A 14,080-nucleotide genomic window follows, 5' to 3' on the forward strand; every position below is an offset into this window, starting at 1 on the left:
TTTCTTTTTGGGAAACTTTACATACCTTAAGGGAACATTTCCACTGGGAAAGTCAGGATTTCTCAGAATCTAAGAAGAGACTTGGGGATTTTCTTCTTCCTCAGCATAGGCCTTTGGCTATACCTCCTGTTCTAGGCATTGTTGTTTTTTCAGAATCTAGTATGGGTCCTGATTCTCTGCCTCCGGCTCCTTGTAAGCCCGACAGATACTATAGGGTTCCTGACTCACACAAATTCCTTTTCAAAAATCCTATTGCTGATCCTGAAACCATTTCTCAGGGTCCCAAGGGCATTAAGGCCTCTACTGCTTAAAATCCTACCCCTTCTGATAGAGATGCCAGGGCGCTGGATAGATGGGGTAAGAAGGTTTACACTTCTGCAACCTTGGCAATCGGGGCTTTAAACTGTCAGTTTCATATGCTTAAGTATCAACAGCATATCATGGGATTACTTAAACAGAAAATGATGTTAATTTCTGACTGTGTGGAAAATAAAGAATTACAGGGTTGAATGCATTCTGCTGAACAGGTTGGAAAACGTACTTTGCATTGTGGTTGTGATTCATTAGAGGCTTCTTGCAGGGCTGCTGTTACTGGGTCTGTGCTCAGAAGGCATGCTTGGCTTAAGGAGCAATACTTCACCTGATCATGTTAAAGCTAAATTGTTGGATGCTCCCTTAAATCAGGACTGCCTATTTGGCAACAAGACTGAGGAAGTTCTTAAAAAGATGGAAGATAAAGCTAAATCTATGCAAACTGTTAAAGATTTCTTACAAGTTCAGCTTCATAGATTTAGTAGGCACTGGCCCTTTAAAAATGTGTCCTTTCCAGTCCCTTCCAGGTCTTCTCTAGCCAAACCCAGATAGCAGAAACCCCAAATTTCAGTCCCAGGGGACACACAGGACTAAGCAGTGGGGGGTCTCCACTTCCAAATCTGGGAGTAAGTCCCCCCATGGTAAACTGTCTCTGACTTCCTTTTAAAATTTCCAAGCACTTATCAACTGACTACCCCTGGGGGGGGGGGGGGTTGCTCTTCATGCAAAGAACTGGGAGCTCATTACCTAGGACAGACTTGTTTTAAATATAGTGTCCCAGGGATACAGATTTCACTTCCCCACGTTGCCAACACCAAACGGGTGGCCAGACCTAAACCCCAAGTCAGTGGGCAGAGGCCCAAAAACAAGTACTTTCTCTCAAGCATGGGGGCTATTCAGTTGGTACCAGAAGAGGAAAAGGGACAAGGTTTCTACTAGAGGCTTTTCCTGGTACCCAGAAAAGACCATTCATGGCATCCTATCCTGGACCTGTCTACTCTAAACACCTTTTTGGAGATTCCAAAATTCAAGATGCTGACTCTTCACCAGTTGCTTCCTATGCTATGCAAAGATGCCTGGTTGGCAACACTAGATTTAAAAGAAGCATACCTGCACATCCCAGTCAGGGAATCTTGCAGAAGATACCTTCACTTCAAAGCAGGCTACACACACTATCATTTCTCTGCACTGCCCTTTGGCTTATCTACTGTGCCCAAGGAATTCACAAAGTGCCTAGCTCTAGTTATTGCATTTTGCAGGCAAATAAATATTCAAATATACCCATACCTGGACGATTGTCTAATTCAGACAAAGCCAGGACAAGCCAGGACGTACGTTTGAAGCATCTGGCCTGTTGTACAAAGGGTTCTAACCTGTCTGGGATACACCATAAATGAAAAGAAATCTCACCTGGTACCCTGTCAGCAAATTGTATTCCTGGGAGCAAGCTTGAATACAACTTCCCAGATGGCTTGCCTCACACCAGAGAAACAAATTCATTTGACAACCTACTTCAAACAAGTGGCCACAAAAACCCTGCTATCTGCAAGACAAATACTGCAAGCCTTGGGATTCATGGCCTCCTGCATTCTTCTAATTCCATATGCAAGGCTGCATATGAGGAAACTACAGTGGTATCTACAAAGCCTATGATGTCAACATTCTCAGGATCTAGAAGCAATGATCCCGATCATACCTTGTCTATGCCTAGAGTTCTTTTGGTGGGCAGAGGCCTGCCACCAAAACAAGGGACTACCTTTCACACCACCCATTGCCGCCCAAACCCTAACAGACTCCTCAGACTATGCATTGTGGGGGGGGGGGTGCTCACCTGGCATGGAAGTACATTCAGGGCAAATGGAACCAGAGTCAAATGCACCTGCATATCAATCAAAAAGAAATGTTAGCTGTACAGAATGCTCTGACAGCCTTCAAGGACCACATTCTTCCAGGACAATTAATGGTAAAGACGGACAGCACCACTGTTATGTCGTACATAAACAAGCAGGGGGGTACACATTCTAACCCCCTCTGCAGACTAGCCATGGCATTGTGGAACACAGCCTTGAGCTACCAAGTGCACCTACAAGCTCAATTCCTGTCAGGAAAATTAAATACACTGGCAGACGGACTAAGCAGAAACCTCATGGACCCACACGAGTGGAAACTGGAACCAAGGATTTTCAACATGTTGATAAGCAAATGGGGGAGCCCAGATATAGACCTATTGTTCTCTCCCCAGAACTACCAATTGGACAAATTTTGCCCAAGGACTCCCCACAAACAAGCGAGGAAAGTGGATGCTCTGTCCTTCAGCTGGAAAAACCTATCAGTCTATGCCTTCCCCCCTCTGCCTCTGCTCTCCGAAGTACTACTAAAAATCAAACGGGACAAACCAAGGATGATTTTGATTGCTCCAGACTGGGCACGCCAACACTGGTACCCCCTTCTGCGCAGTGTGTCATGGCTGTCCCCATGGCACTTGCCTCATACTCCTTTCCCTGCTGTCCCAGCAGGAGAACCAGATTCTGCACCCTCAGCTTCTAACACTGAACCTTCTTACAGCCTGGCTAATTACCTAATCTCTCCTTTACCATCCCTCAGTAAACCTGTGATGGATATCATTTTAGAGGCAAGGAGGCCTAGTACTAGAAAATGTGATGCTGAAAAATGGAAAAGATTCTGTGTCAAACCAATTTCAAGGGATGAGCACAGCAGCACCCAATTTACCTCAGATTTTACAATACTTAACTGAGATGCTTCACAAGGGCCTGTCTTTTTTCCTCCATTAAAATCCAGCCTCAGCCATTTCAACTCATAACACAGAACCACCCCTCTTCTCTCATCCACTGCTTAAGCAGTTCCTCAGAGGGGCCAAAAATCTACGTCCACCCAGGAGAGCTCCAGCTCCAGCCTGGGACCTTAGTTTTGTATTGGAAAAGCTCACCCTTCCTCCTTTCGAGCCAGCTGCCACTGCAGACTTAAAATTCCTTTCTTGGAAAACAGCTTTCCTTTTAGCAATCACTTCAGCAAGAAGGGTATCTGAATTACAGGCCCTAATGGCAGTGGAGCCTTTCATCATCTTTCATGCGGACAGGGTGTCCCTCAGGACCAATCCCTCCTTCATGCCCAAGGTGGTATCCGGTGTGGCCCTTAATCAGTCCATACATTTTCCAACCTTCTTTCCTAATCCACAGAACAAAGGGGAACTGATTCTGCACTCCTTAGATGTGCACAGATTCTACTTGGACAAAACTAAACAGCAAAGGAAATCTGATCACCTGCTGGTGGCATTTGCTGCAGGGGCAGAGGGGAAGGCTATTGCAAAGCAAACCATTTCCAAATGGATAGGCCATTGCATTCATTTTTGCTACAAACACCATGGAAAACCTATCCCACAGGGGATCAGACCCCACTCTACCAGGGCTGCATCTACCTCTACAGCCTTTTTCAGTGGTGTCCCTACAAGGGACATCCTAGAAGCTGCTACCTGGAGTTCTGTACATTCACCAAGCATTACCATTTTTCTAAATCCAGAGCTGGCTTTGCCACTGCACTCTTGCAGGACATTTTAGCTGATCCTAATTCTATTTAATTCCTCCTCCCAACCATAGCTTTGGGAATCTACCCAAAAGTGATGACTGCAACAGTGAAACACTAAGAACATAGTACAGTTGTGTACACTTACCATAAATGTAGATGTTCGATTGTATTCACTGTTGCAATCCTGGTTGCCCTCCCTCCAGCCCCCCTTTTTTTCTTTTTTGGGTATACCTCTACTTTCCTTTATCTTCAAAAGCTTTTTGATGTATTTGCTTTTTTGTTGGAGTTATAACCTTGTATATTTATAGATTTAATTGCTTCCCATTAAGGGGGGCACCTGACATCTGGAGCAAGAAAAACTGATGTAATGGCGTCGGCTGCATGTTTTATACCCCTGCTGACCTGACCTCATGGACGAAGGGACAGCAACCGACGCAGGACCCAAGACTTTGTTAATCAGGCCGACTGAGGGCTACTGCAAGCAGATAACCCAATGACTGCAGCAGTGAATACACTCTTAACATCTACATTTATGGTAAGTGTACACAGCTGTACTTTTCCTATCCAGTGCTTCCAGTACTTTATGGCATACCCAAACTGCATAAATCTATCTGCAAACCACCAATGAGGTTTGTATCTGGGCGCGGATGGGTCACAAAGGCTATTTCCATGTATTTACAGGGTGAATTAAGTAAATACTTAAAATATGTAAAGAACATTAAAGACACAGCAGATTTTTTAAAGCAATTTAATGTATGGTTTAGAATGAAAACTACAGACACATTTATTATGGTAACTCTTAATATCAAATCGCTTTTTACTATGATATCAAATGAATATGGCATCACAGCTATTAGACGACTTTTAAGTAACATAAATATGGAACGGGTAGACAGCGACTTTATGCCGACTTTCAGTGTTCAAGAAAGCTCATGAAACACAAAGCGAAACTACTACAAACCAAAGTAAAGACGTGGCAACCTGCTGAAAGTTACAATCCTTTATTACATGAAGCACTTTTCGTTCGGTACAAATCCTCTAACTTCATCAGATAATAAAAAACATCTGAAGCCATTTAAATACCTGTACAATACAGTCAGCTGATATCAAATTACTGCATTTTAAAGGGCTATACTATCCACTTAGGTTAAAAAACTAAAATTGTCCCATAGTCTATTTAATATAGCAGTCCCCATATTCAGATTAAAAACTAATAAAGTAAATAAAATTAGGAGATATAAAATACATCTGTTATAAATAGAATATACATAAAGTATATGTGAATACCTACAGACCATCTCACTAATATTATTCAAGCAGCAGCACATCTAAATTATTCCAAATTGCAAGCGATTGATTTAAATTTCTATCTACACAAACTTTTAACATTTCAAGTTCAATTTCAGTTGGTCCACCCCTTATTTTTGGTTTGAACTTGAAAAGTTGGAATTAATATGGCAAATACGTTTAAATGCATATAATGACCCTGGACTAAATGATGTGTTCAATTATGCCTATATTAAAAATTAAAAGTTTGAGTAGGTAGCAATTTAAATCAATCGCTTGCAATTTGGAATAATTTAGATGTGCTGCTGCTTGAATAATATTAGTGAGATGGTCTGTAGGTATTCACATATATTTTATGTATATTCTATTTACTAATCTTTATAACAGATGTATTTTATATCTCCTAATTTTATTAACTTTATTAGTTTTTAATCTGAATATGGGGACTGCTATATTAAATAGACTATCATCTGATGAAGTTCAAGGATTTGTACCGAACGAAAAGCGCTTCATGTAGTAAAGGATTGTAACTTTCAGCAGGTTGCCACGTCTTTACTTTGGTTTGTAGTGTTCTAGAAAGCAGTATAATTTGTATATGATAAAAAATACTATCATCAAATTACGGGGGTTATGTGCAGCCCCGTTGATAGTAGCTATGCGACACTAGTTCTAAATGAATGGGAGGATCTTTACATTAACTCGGGCCCAGATCACTATGTTTAAAAATGTAGCATTCTGTAAGAGGTTTGTGGACAATATTTTCTTTGTATGGGAGGGGAATGAAAGTGAACTTGTTGCTTATGTGGAACATCTTAACACCACTACAAATTTTTTACATTTTTCCATGCAATATTCATGTTGCCATGTTTTTTTTTTTTTTTTTTTGGATGTTAGTATTGTGTATGATTTAAAAATACAGACATCTGTTTTTAAGAATGAGGTTAACAAAAATACATACTTGCATAGAAAAAGTATGCATCCCCCTCGCATATATAAGGGTATTGTTAAAAGTCAAGTGATGCATATGAGCAGATTAAACACTAGGGACTTAAAATGTATTGGTCAGATTGATGAAGCTCTGGATTCATTGAGAGAGAGGGGCTATGAGGATGAAATGCCGGAGGATGTTAAAAGCCCTGTATTTTCTTATAGATCCTAGACATATCTACCTTTTTTTTTTTTTAGTGAAACATCAAGTATTTATGATGGTGAAAATAGTAGTAATCCTATTCAAGATGTTCGATGTATGACCGCATATAGCAGGTGTAGTGAAGGTATTGGAAAAATAGTGACTGATAGTTGTGGCATTCTTAAGAGTCTACCTGATTTTAATATTAGCCAGAGACCCATGTTTATGTACAGAAATGTACAAATCTTAAAAATAGATTATGCTGTAAGGACATGCAGGAAGTAAAATCACAGAATAGATGGGCTAAGTATGGCACTTTTGCCTGCTAGAACTGCTGATGCTGTGTATTTATTGAGAAGAGCAACACATTCACACATCCAAAATAACATTTTTACATTCAGATGTTTCGCTACATGTAATACTAGTGACATTGTATATTTGGCTACTTGTACAAAATGTATGTGCTTCTATGTAGGCAAGTTGACAAGACTCCTAAAGGATAGGATCATAGAGCATGATTCTGACATAAGTGGGATATTGACCAACTCCTTAGCCAAACATTTCTGAAAATGTCATCCATAGCTTTAAATGTTGGGTTATGGAAGTTGTGATGAGATCTGTTAGGAGAGGGGATTTAAATACTGAATTAGAAAATAAGGAGTATCAGTGGATTTTACGATTACAAGCTGAGCATCTACCAGGTATTAACCAAATGGTTTCAGTTAAACCTATTTTAAAAATAAAAAAATGACCATCTAATATAAACTGCATATATGTCTGAATTATTGTTATAGAGACTTGAAGTTATATATGTGTATGTATGTGTATGTGTATATATATATATATATATATATATATATATATATATATATATATAAAATGTGTGTATATATTTTTTTTTTAACATCATTAATTGACTTTTCTTGTTGGCTGTGTTATTTAGGAATGATTAATTGATGTATATAAGAACTGGTGACTACTTGTGTTTGTTGAGCACTGAGAAAGGGTACTGGATACCTGAAAGCTTTGCAATCTTATTGACTTAAAATTATTGCTGCTCTATGTTGGGTCAGTCATTTTGTTGAGACTGTGTGAGGACATCATTGGTATGCACATGTAACATTTGCAATGGGACTGTCTAGGAGCGGAGAGTACCTTTACCTTCTCAAGTTTATCTAGGGGGTATTAAGGGGAAAAGTTTGACTGTGTGAGCTGTCAGGAGAAAAATAAGTTGAGAACCCATGTAGCATTGACGCTTGGAGATACAGTGATGGTAACTGAGACTAAAGGTCATAATTTTGCAGGTTTTGGTTGTTTATATTTTATCATTTTGCCTATTAAGCCAGCAGTCAAAAGAGATGAGGTTAAGCCACACTTCTGGAATAAACCTGTGTGAATAATAGTTTTGGAATCAAGCTGTCGTGGCCAGTGGTGTCTGTGCTTTGGTGAGCTGTGCTTTAGAGTTACTACGTTTGGTTTAAGCCACACTTTGGCTGGGGAATGAAGGCATTTTTGATAAACAGGCTGAGAGGGAAGAAGTGTGGTTATAACATTGCCTGAATTTTTCTGAGGTATTGGGGAGATCAAGGAGGAGGCTAGGTGCTATCTGCAATATATTGCAGTTTTTAACTATCAAGTGTTTCTGAGGCTGTCTTTCGTACAGATGATTGGATTTCACTTTTCTGTTAATGTGCAGAGTACATTGTTTCGATAGAGTTGCTTGAATGAAGTAGTTTTGAAAAAGGTTGGTTGCTTAGAATTTTTGTGCATTTTCCAATAATGGAATTACCTGCGTAAAGAAATAAGGTAATTTATGCCTAATCTGTTTTCATTAATGAAGATGGGAATGGTCCAGGGAATTGACCTTTTGAGATGTACTTTGGTCCTTTAAAAGTCTGGCAGATGCTGTTTTAGCTGTCCCATAGCTTGGTGGTTGTGGAGATGAGTTAAAGTAGCAGGAAGTTGAATTTTTTTGTCAGGTGGTCTTGAAATTGTATAAATTTCCTTTGAGTTTGTCATTTCTCTTTAAGATATGGTCTTGCTGTCCAGTACGCTACCATTGGTCTGTAACCATAGTGAATCCAAGGAATATACATCCCAAATAAAACATGAAGTCACTGATTTGGAATGTACTACTTTCTCCATGCTCATAGGTTCATAGGTTCATACTAGGCGATCTGCCTTAGGGCATTTATAAGCCTAGCCAGAGTGTGTTTGGCTTTCGCCACCCATTTTAAATTAATTTTGCTATGCCCTTTTTCGAGGTTCGTATACTGTGCCTCTGTCTAACAATGACACAGAAGTGATACCCGGGCTAAACCTACGATCTCCCATCCACTCATCAAGATTCCTCTTGAAGAGAGTCAATGAGGGACTCTGCCTAACCTGGACTGGGATTTTATTCCAGAGTGAAGGGAGCCTCTGGGTTATGAATCTGTCCCTCCAGCTTGTCCTATTTATTTCAGTGCTGAGGTTCAAGTCTCTCGAGCGCATAGCTCGATGGGATTTGGATTTTCTGAAGTGCAGCATGTCCATTAATTCCGGGTTGGACATGGCTTTATACGTTCGGCACAGATCGCCTCTGAGCAGGCGGTATGCCACTGAGTAGAGCTGGAGTTTCTTTAACCGGGCAGCATATGGCATCTGTTTGAGCCCTTTGATCCTCTTGGTGAGGTACTTTTGGGGTCTTTCCAGTTGCTGCAGGTGTCTGGTAAGGTACATCCCAAAAGGGGCATTGTACTCCATTATGGGCCTGATGAGGGATGAGTAAAGAGGCACGATGACCTCCCCTGATCTAGATGTGAATCCCTTCATGATTAGGTGGGCTATATAAAATGTTTTTCTAACCACTTTGGCCACGTGGTTGTCAAATGAGAGATTGCCATCAACTTGGGTCCCCAGGTCCCTAATTACTTCTTCTGTACTTAATGGATTACCACCTATGTGGTAATTTGTGGGCACTTTGTTTTTGCCAAAGGGGATGACTATACACTTTTTGGCGTTTAGCTTGAGGCCATGGCTCTGGCAGCAGTTGTCTGTTTCTATGAGGCCCCTTTTGGAGGATGCTTTTGTCAGCTGGAGTGTCTATTTATGGCGCCTAGTTTGCAGTCATCTGCAAACTTGGTCAGCCACAGTCCTTCCGTGTTGGCCTGTACCTCCGAGAAATATATACCGAACGAGAGGTCCCAGGACTGAGCCTTGTGGGATGCCACTTGTAACTGGTTTGGAGTCTGACATGGCTCTAGCAATTCTAACCATGTGGGTTCTGTCCTTGAGCTAGTTTGCAACTCATCTAGTGACCTAGGGGTTTATATTTAAGCTGGTGAGCTTGTCTATAATGCCCGAGTGGGGTATTGTATCAAAGGCTTTTGTGAGGTCCAGGTAGGCTGTGTGGACCACCTTCCCCTCGTCAATGGCCTTGGTGACAGTTTCAAAGAAATCAGCTAGGTTTAAGAGGCAGGATCTGCCCTTAAAGCCGAACTGGGTAGGATCCAGTGTCTGTAAGTCCCCAATATCTTTATTTATGAGGTCCATGATGATCATTTCCATAGCTTTGCAGACCAAGCTAGTCAGGCTTATGGGGCGATAGTTTCCAGGATCCGTTGAGGGACCACTGTTGCTGTACGCCACTCTTTGGGTACATATCCTGTAGTAAGGCTGAGATTGAACAGTAGTTTTATGTTTGGGTTTAGCTCTTCTTGGAGTTCATGTAGGACACAGTCTGGTCCCATTGATGCTGTGTTTTTTGCTTTAGAGAGGGCAGCTGTTACCTGAGCATCTGAGATGTCAGGGGAGCAGCACTCTGCTGGGATAGATATTTGCCCTTTTGGTGGGGGGGGGGGAGTTTGCGCTGAACCTGTCAGCTAGGATGTTGGCAATGTCTGTGGGTTTGGTGTATTTTTTGTCATTTTGGACTAATTCTGAGCATATCTAGGAATTCCCACCCAGGTTCCTAACATAACTGAAGAAAGCCTTGTGATTATCCTTAGTGTCCTGTGCAATTTTTCTCTCGAAGCTGACCTTAGACAATTTTATGAGTGCCCGTAGTTTTTTGTTAATACTGATCAGAGATGCCTTCCCTTTTTGGGATTTTGCTCTATCATGTAGTAGCTTCCTCCTTCTATTGTATAGTTTGTTTATGGCTGGGGTCCACCAGACAGGACGTCTGCCTTTGGAGGATTGGGACTTGGTTTTATTTGGGATTGCATGATCCATGCATTCCTGAAGGTGTTCATAGAATGCGTTTATAAAGGATTCTGCGGTCTGGGCCGTATTTTCCACAGGCCCGGGGGCTTTGAGGGATTCCACCTCAGTTTTGAGTGTGAAATTTGCATTAGAGAAGTTTTTCACTGTGGTTTTCAGGGCAGGGGGTGGAGTCGGGATGTGAATATCCAGTGAGATTAGTTTATGGTCTGATCTTACCAATGAGGGATACACTTCTGGTCTGGAGCATAGAGTCCCCATGTTGGTGATGATCAGGTCCAGTATGTTTTCCCCTCTTGTGGGAGTGGTAACAAGTTGTTCCATAGCATTTGAGTTTATAAATTCTAGGAACCTTTGGGCTAGGGTGTTGGAGCTAGAGGTAATGCTCCCAGTCTATGTTTGGGTAGTTGAAGTCGCCCAATATAATGGTGTTTGGAGAGACCTTCATATTTTCCAGTGTTCTCAGGAAGGCCGAGTGGGGTTCCTGGGTTTGGGAGGGTGGTCTGTAGCAGGCTATAAACTGGAAGGCAGTTTTACCCACTGTTAGTTGCACATGGATAGTCTCTGATGCTTTCTGCTGTGCCACCAACCTGGAGGTGTGGGTATCTTTGACGAATATTGATACTCCCCCTCCTTTTGTGGTTCGGTCCAAGTTTTGGAGCCGAAAAGCGTGGTATGAGGTATAACCTGGTAGTGCTGGGGTGCTCTCGGGAGCCTTGAACAGCCAGCATATGGGAGTAAGAAGGTGACTAACTGTTCTGGATTAAGAGAAAGTGTTTCCATTTTGGAAAAAGGGTATGTAGTATGATTTTGTTCCCAGCGTAATTTCTTTAGATGCGTGTGTGAGATGTAAATGGTGTGGAGCTGTAACTTGCTGCCATTCTGTGACATTAAGTGCATCTTTTGTGTACCAGCTGACATAGCTTCAGGTAGCGGAGCTGGCATACTACTTTTCAACTAAAATGGCAGGATTTGAACATGGAAGTATAGTTCTTTATATTGAAAGTTAGTAAAAGGTAATGAGGGATTGTTTTAAATTCCTTAAGCTTCTTCTGTTTTTACAATTGATAGGGGGCACTTTGAATGTGGAAATCTTGTGTGTTTGCAGTGTGAATGCTTCAACTACAGGCTCTCTATATGCCTTAATATAGGGGGCAGGCTGAGTGGTATATAGATTAGCGTGTGTATATGTCAAATTAGTTAAGTATTGTGAAATTGTGATTACCTGAGTGTGTAGCTATTGTAGTGGCAGTGGGACCCGCAAAGGTGTATTTCGGAATGAGAGAGCGCAGAAGTCAGTGGCATTAAGTATCTAATCAGATGCAGTTTACATTTGTAGAGTCACTTGGTTTTAAGTGTATCACAGGCTTGTACAAATACAAGCAGCCGATGGTGGGAAGGCTCTACACTTGATAATGGTAAGACTGTGAGTATTCTCTTACATTGGACTCCAGCCCATAAAGCTCTGAGATTTTTAATACAATAAAACTGAGCAGCCAAATGCATGGAAAAGGGGAGAGTATGGAAACATCAAAGACTGGTGTGCTTGTATTACTTTAAGAAATGTTTTATCGTGGGGGGGGGGGGGTGGAGTTGAATGGACATTAACAGTTACATTTGCATATTGCCCTTTGCAGTTAGCAAGCAGTAGTTCCCCTATAAACAGATCCCTTTGAAGTTCTATTTGCAGTTGCTTGAAATGCACTTGCTGGCTGTTACCTAGCGAATTGGAGCAGTCTGGGGAATACCTAGAGGGTATGAAGTAACTGAGCCAACAGACCTGCAGTGTAAATTGGCTATTTAGCATAGACTTCAGCATAACTTTAAATTCAACATTTGCACAGATTCTAGAAGTATTGCTCTCAGTGTTAATGTATAATGAGGTATTCTGTGTAAAAGTTAGCTGTGTACAGGTAGAGAGCATTTTTACTGTACTTGGGACATTATTTTTTCTGTTTTTGTTGCATTTCAGTAATGTGTGTTAAACAGCAGTAGCTTAAGGGTGCTAAATATCTTTTTTTTGTGTCTTTAGTGATGAATGGATCTCCTGGATTTATTAATCTTTGTGATGCCCTAAATGCATGGCAGCTGGTTCGTGAGTTGAAAACAGCACTAGGCCTGCCTGCAGCTGCCTCTTTCAAACATGTCAGCCCAGCAGGTAAGACTTTATTAATTACATTGCATATGGTATCTGAGAGAGGATAATCCTTGTTTGGAAGTTCATAGGTTCATAGGTTCATAGGTTTATACTAGGCTATCTGCCCTAAACTAGCATTTTGCAGAAAGCTGCTATTATTGTTATTTACGCCACCCCTTATATGAAAAAATACTGTGATTTAATCCGTACATGTATATGAATGGCCAAGATCAAAGCCAAAGTGTCAAGTTGAAATTTGTCTTGTGTTAAGAATGTAGGTGTGAGGTTGGCATGTATCCAAAGACAAGAGGAGCTAAAATCTTCACCTGAGAGCAGATCATGTTACATATGCATAAAATCATGCTATAGAAATGTTAAAAGGATTGTCCTGAGCAAGGATGACAGCAGCAGATGGAGGAGGTGGAAGTGGCAGGCTGTAGGGATCAACTACTCCTTGGAGCTGTGAACGCATGCCTTCATTGAGAGGTTAATGAGCCCATTTAATGGACTTTCTCAATGGACACTGAATCCACAAAGGCATTCACAAGAGCATGCTGCAGAAGATGAAGTGAAGGAGAAGATGGAAAACGTGATGTAATGCCCTTAGTGGGAAGACTGTATAGAGGTTTTTTTACCAACAAGGAACTGAAATATATTCCTTAAAACACTTATTGAGAAGCTACCACGGTAATGACCATAAGAGTAGTTTGGAGGAGAATAGTGGGCATTTAGTCCAATGAAGAAGTGTTGGGCATTTGGGAAACATGCAACTCCATTTAATGATAGCAGTAATACTGTAACATTTTTGAACTGGCAGCTAAGACTGCAGAAGTGTGTATTAGCAAGTTATGATCACTAAATGTATAGGGGGCAGATGGTTTGGAAGGACAGACTGAGCTTGCCTATTTTAATCTCATTTTCTGTAGATTATTGCTAATTTCTGCTTCCCCAGATATGACAGCCAAGATGCAGTTGTGTGCATGGTTTCTTAACCATCATTTACAGTCAGTACACATGTTTAACACACACAAATCTACCTCCTTGCTGCTATCAATATTGCTGCTGTTGCAGACCTTTGTGTAACCGAAAGATAGAAGATTGGGTTACTGGGTACTGTCTTTAATCCATGGCCTGCCCTCTATTCTTGAGGAGTGCTAGGTAAACCTGTTACTGAATTTGAACTAGTGTAGTATGTCCTGCAGGTCTTGGGCTCTGTGTAGTTCTGTATTTGCAGACCTTTTCTTAATAGAGCATTTGTGTTTAACTTTACATCTAACCTGTATTTTTGGTACAGTCTCTTATTCATTTGTTCATATACCAGATTGTAGAATCCCTAAACATAGCCATACTTATTTCTTATTGAAGGCACCCCACTCCCCATGCTGAAACATGGCCCTAGTGAAAATCGAGAATAATTCCTCAGAGGTGCCAGGGTAACATTTATTAGGCATGGCAAGTTGTGCCTTTGT

At 41.1% G+C, this 14,080-nt stretch overlaps 1 protein-coding gene across 1 annotated transcript in view; it reads left to right on the plus strand.

The window, feature by feature from the left end:
- Positions 1-14,080, plus strand: part of ATIC (5-aminoimidazole-4-carboxamide ribonucleotide formyltransferase/IMP cyclohydrolase) — a 1,003,526-nt gene that overhangs the window by 279,409 nt on the left and 710,037 nt on the right. The window contains exon 8 of the mRNA XM_044075723.1: positions 12,507-12,632. Within this exon, the coding sequence (XP_043931658.1) occupies positions 12,507-12,632 (126 nt within the window). The remainder of the gene's footprint in view (positions 1-12,506; positions 12,633-14,080) is intronic.

This window comes from Protopterus annectens, chromosome 6.part1, assembly GCF_019279795.1.
Source record: "Protopterus annectens isolate FY-2018-M chromosome 6.part1, PAN1.0, whole genome shotgun sequence".
NCBI lineage: Eukaryota > Metazoa > Chordata > Ceratodontiformes > Protopteridae > Protopterus > Protopterus annectens.